We start from the raw sequence: 5,177 nt of genomic DNA, 5'->3' as shown, positions 1-5,177 counted from the left end.
GGGTGGCAAATAATTCACTGGGCTATGAAGGTGGGGAGGGGAGAGCAAGTTAACCGAACATTTCTGCATGGTAATTCAATACACAGATTCTGCTCCACTAATCTGGGTTAACAACGTATTAACTGTAGTCCATATAGTAGCCACTGTAGGACTGAAGCAATACCTATTACATCGCTAACCTTTTCCTGCTGTGTTTGAAAAGTAATGGAGAGTATTCAAGCATTCTTTTTAAAACAAGACTGTCAGTGAGCTCTGTTTGCTCTAAGTTACTTTCATCTTGGACATTTTTATTGCAGGGGTTACAGAAACATTAGATTAATTGCTTTCTAATGGAGCTTCAAAGTTGAGATTGGCCTTCTTATCTTGCTATATCAGATGTAACTCTTATACACATGTTAATTTTGCCCTTGTGGATCATTTCATAGTTGGCGAAGAACCAGTCACTTTTCTAGATAGTAATCATGTGATTGTGACAGAACAGATGTTGAAGAAAATAAGACTGATATATTTTTCTATAAATACACAGTGATGTCATAACCAAATCAGATTTCTCTCAAGTCTCAGAAGATGAGGTGAAGTTTCTGGTTATGTAACTTGGGCCTTTTGATAATGCCTAAACTACAGGCTGAAAGCTGGTTTGCTTTTTAAAGAGGAAGACGAGTTGGTTTTTATACCCTGCTTTTCTCTATCTTTAAGGAGTCACAAAGCAGCTGACAAACTCTTTCCCTTCCCCTTCCCGTAACAGACCCCTTGTGAGGTAGGTGGGGCTGAGAGAGTTCTGAGAGAACTGTGACTGGCCCAAGGTCATTCTGCAGGCTTCATATGGAGGAGTGAGCAATCAAACCCAGTTCTACAGATTAGAGTCCTCAGCTCTTAACTCCTCCAGCACGATGACTACAAACTGTTATTCACTAGTTGATGATTAAACAATGCTAGGAAGCTTGATCATTGTAGCATTCCTTTTACATAAATTGTAAATTGTAGGGTTAATTTTCACATGTTTGTTTTTCTCACTGTCTTGCATAATAAAGAGAACACTATCTTTTCTCAATAAAAGTCTCTACAAGATTTCAGACTGGTTTGCTGGTGAGAGTTCAAAGTACTGAACTCACCCCTTACTTATTTGTATCATCATCAGCTTTAGACTGAAAGTCATATTTTAATAGACCAACGCTGGAGAATACTGCTGCCAAATCTATATATATGAACGCGAAATACCACTCACTCACTCACTCACTCACTCACTCACTCACTCACTCACTCACTCACTCACTCACTCACTCATCAACAGAACTCAAAAACCACTGAAGCCACACACATGAAATTTGGCACATCTGTTCCTTACGTATTCCAGGTGCTCACTAAGAAAGGATTTCCCAAAATATTCACTTCCACTCGATTTATTACCTATTTACTGTTTTAATTGCTCATCTCTGGCCATCCGCGCGAACATTCTAAGGGCAAACCAATCCCTCAGTCCACAGACATGCTGCACGAACATTCTAAGGGTGACAGTTAAACACAGCCAGCTTCATGTCCTTCACCAACTGCACTCTACCACCGCCCTCCACAACGCATGTGAACCTATTTGAAAACAAACCCATCAGTCCACAGACAGGCTGTGAGGAAATATGCTGCATGTCACCCCAAAATTCACAAACAGGCTGCAAAAAAGTATGCTGAATGTCAGACTGGCTGTGAAAAAGTACTCCTCCACCCACCCTCACGTTAACAACACCACTACAGCCAAATACTATCAAAACAGATTACAAACCACACTATCACCTTGGACTACTAAACATTTGTCGGGTTTTGCATATGGACATCAGATTGCTTATTGTGGAGACAAGTTTATTGCTCTCGGCCTCCAATCACCCTGTGCTTTGTGTCGTGCTCTGAAGTGGCGAGATGAGTCCCCAGGAATGTGCTGCAGTGGCGGTACAGTCCAGCTCCCTGCCCTTCAACCCTACCCTGAACCTCTTCACAGCCTTCTCACTCATCAGCATCCAATTGCCGAACACTTCCTTTCTGCATCCCGAAAATACAACGGCTGCTTCCACATGATGTCTTTTGGAGCCCACCAGGTGAAAGAGAGCAATTTCATGCCAACATTCAAAATGCATGGACAGGTCTACTGAATGCTGAATGTCACCCCGAAATTCATAGAGAGGCTGTGATGAAGTATGCGGACTGTCACCCCAAAATTCACAGACAGGCTGAGAGGAAGTATGCTGAATGTCACCCCAAGGCTAACAGACAGGCTGCGAAAAAGTACTCCTCGACCAACCCTCACGTTAACCAGACCGCTACAGCCAAATACAATCAAAACAGATTACAAACATATTACAAACCATGTAGCGAAGCATGGGCATCCTGCTAGTAGTCTGTATAAGGAGAACCTTTTGGAATTGTTTAGTCTGGATTCTCTGATTGGATGTGGGACTGGAATCTCTCATTACGCCAATGCCCGCCAATCACAGAGTGGGATGCTGGGGCTCCATGGTCAACTGCATAGGAATGTAGCAGCCAACCAATGCTCAGCACATCTCACACAGGTAGAGCAGTCTTCTAATGAAACCCCAGGTGAAGCCACAGGAGGCCAGTTTTTCAAAGTGGGAGGCCTCTGTTTGGTTTTTAATTTAAACTGGGAAAGTGATCAAGACCTGCATCAAAGCATGTATCCACAGAGGTAGAACATCCAAATCATAAGATGTCATGCTGTAGATCATAAGATATCCCTCTATAGAAGAAGAAGAGAAGAATTTGGATTTATACCCTACTTTTCTCTCTTGTAAGGAGACTCAAGGTGGCTTACAAACTCCTCTCCCTACAACAGACACCTTGTGAGATAGGTGGGGCTAAGAGAGTTCTGAGAGAACTGTGACTGACCTGAGGTCACCCAGCAGGAATGCACACCTGGTTCACCATATAAGTCTCTGCCACTCAGGAGGAGGAGTGGGGAATAAATGTTTCTCAACTCTGAAGCTCCATTAAAAAGCAATCAGTCTAATTTTTCTGTAACCCCTGCATTCAACTGTCCAAGATGACAGGAACTTAGAGCAAACAGAGTTCACTGACACTTTTGTTTTTAAAAGAATGCTTGAATAATTTTCATTACCTTGCAAACTCAGCAGGAAAAGATTAGCGAGGTAATAGTTCACTACATTAGTGGCTACAATATGGACTATAGTTGCTACATTGTTAACGCAGATTAGTAGAGCAGAATCTGCGTATTGAATTAACATGCAGAAATGTTCGGTCATTTTTTATGACCCCTGCTACACGGAATCTCTTTGTCAAAGAAATTTTACTAACCAACGGCCAGATGCCAGCTGCTCTCCAGGGTACATCCCATCTGGGATATTCTTTAAAATTGACCTTATTGAATAAACATCCTGCCTCACCCTGCTCAGTTCACGGGTATATTTTGGAAGGGCTCTTCAGCTCCCACATCAGAATCAGCCTGTGAAGGGGACAAGACGTTGAGCAATCCTTGGGCGCTGCTCCATCTCTACTTGGATCCCTCTGGGACTGGCCATCATGCGGAAGATGCTCCTCTCTCTCCTCCTCCTCCTCAGCCTCGTGGGCTCTCTCGCTCTGGAAGGTGGGTGTCATCAACACAGTGGGACAAGATCCTCCACATGCTTCAGCCGAAGCATCTAGATCTGACCCCAGTAGCACATTAGGTGCCAATAATATTCTAAGGGAATGAGCGTAGAAAAGATCTACCATAGACTAATACAGTTATGAATTGTGAAAAGGCTTTCACAGTCAGAATCAATTGGCTGTTGAGAGCTTTCTGGTCCATGTGGCCGTAGTCTGGTAGTGTTTGCTCCTAACATTATGCCTGCATCTATGGCTGGCATCTTCGGAGGTGTGTCGTGAGAAGATAAGATTCTCTCTGTGGCACGATGTGGAGTGATTGTGAAGTGGAGAAAACAGACACCCCATGCCACAGAGAGAAGCACATCTTACTATGACATGCCTCTGAGGATGCCAGCCCCAGATGCAGTGCAACCTTAGTCGCAAAAACGACCAGGCCTGGAAAACCCTCAATCCTGGAAAACCCTCAATCCTGGAAAACCCTCAATCCTGGAAAACCCTCAATCGCCAACACAGCTTCTGAAACCAAAAGCATTTTCCTTAAACAAGGTGATGCAGTTTGGAGTTTCTGTTTGGAGATGTTTTTCTTGCTGGGAATGAGCACACACAAACACACACACACACAATTTTCATGGTTGCGATTAATTCTTCTCCTCCACCCAACAGCATGTACTCTGTACTGTGAAAATGACTGCTTTGGCTGACTTTGCAACTGGGGGCCAGGCTAGTGATTCAAGAATGTGGCCAGTTAGGCAACAGGTGGGTTGGAAGAGAATCTCTCTCTTTTGTTGGGGGGAAGGGGAATCATTGATCCATTTGCCTTCCGAATCAACAGATATTCTCAATCAGCAAGCAGATGTTTTTCACGACCGACCCTCTGGGACATAACCTCTCTTGCAGAATGACAGTTTTGCCCAACCCTGATTCTCTTTCCCTCCGCAGATCTGGAAGGGAAGGCATTGGTTTTCCCGGAGGCATCAGACACAGCCCATGCACGCTTGAACGTCACGATCCAGCAGCCCCTGTCGAGCTTCACCCTGTGCCTAAGATACCTCACAGAAATAAAGCACCGCCAAACCTTTTTCTCTTACGCAAGCAAAAGGAATGACAACGAGATTGTTCTCAACAGAAACAATATTGCCTACCATCTTTATATGCTGGGGGGTAACTATGTAGAGTTCAAGGTTCCCGACATGTTAACCAGCAACTCGGTTGGGGAGCACGTTTGCGTAAGTTGGGAGTCTGCCACAGGCTTAGCTGAGCTCTGGGTGAACGGGAGGCCCTTGGTCCGGAAGAGCTTGCAGAAAGGTCACTCCGTCATGGCTGAAGGATCCATTGTTCTTGGACAAGACCAGGATAACTTTGGAGGGGGCTTTGACATCGACTATTGCTTTGTAGGGGAGATCACAGACTTGTATATGTGGGACCGTGTTCTGTGCCCCGACGAGGTGGTCCTTGCCTTTCACAACTACCCTCTTCCTGACTACCTGATCAACTGGAGATCACTGAGTTACAGCATCAGAGGCTATGCCCTTGTTAAGCCTGCCCTGCTGTCTGCCCAAAGAGCTGGGTAG

The 5,177-nt window shown here is 44.7% G+C and overlaps 1 protein-coding gene across 1 annotated transcript; it reads left to right on the top strand.

Moving 5' to 3' along the window:
* The first annotated feature begins 3,517 nt into the window (after nt 1-3,517).
* LOC125436799 (serum amyloid P-component-like) lies at nt 3,518-5,177 on the top strand. Its single transcript, XM_048504113.1, has 2 exons — nt 3,518-3,604; nt 4,546-5,177. Exons 1-2 carry the CDS (start codon nt 3,541-3,543, stop codon nt 5,175-5,177), a joined length of 696 nt encoding a protein of 231 aa, XP_048360070.1. The 5' UTR covers nt 3,518-3,540.

Source organism: Sphaerodactylus townsendi, linkage group LG01, assembly GCF_021028975.2.
Source record: "Sphaerodactylus townsendi isolate TG3544 linkage group LG01, MPM_Stown_v2.3, whole genome shotgun sequence".
NCBI lineage: Eukaryota > Metazoa > Chordata > Lepidosauria > Squamata > Sphaerodactylidae > Sphaerodactylus > Sphaerodactylus townsendi.
Note: the sequence above shows the minus strand (reverse complement) of the source record. Positions and strands in the feature narration are given on the sequence as shown.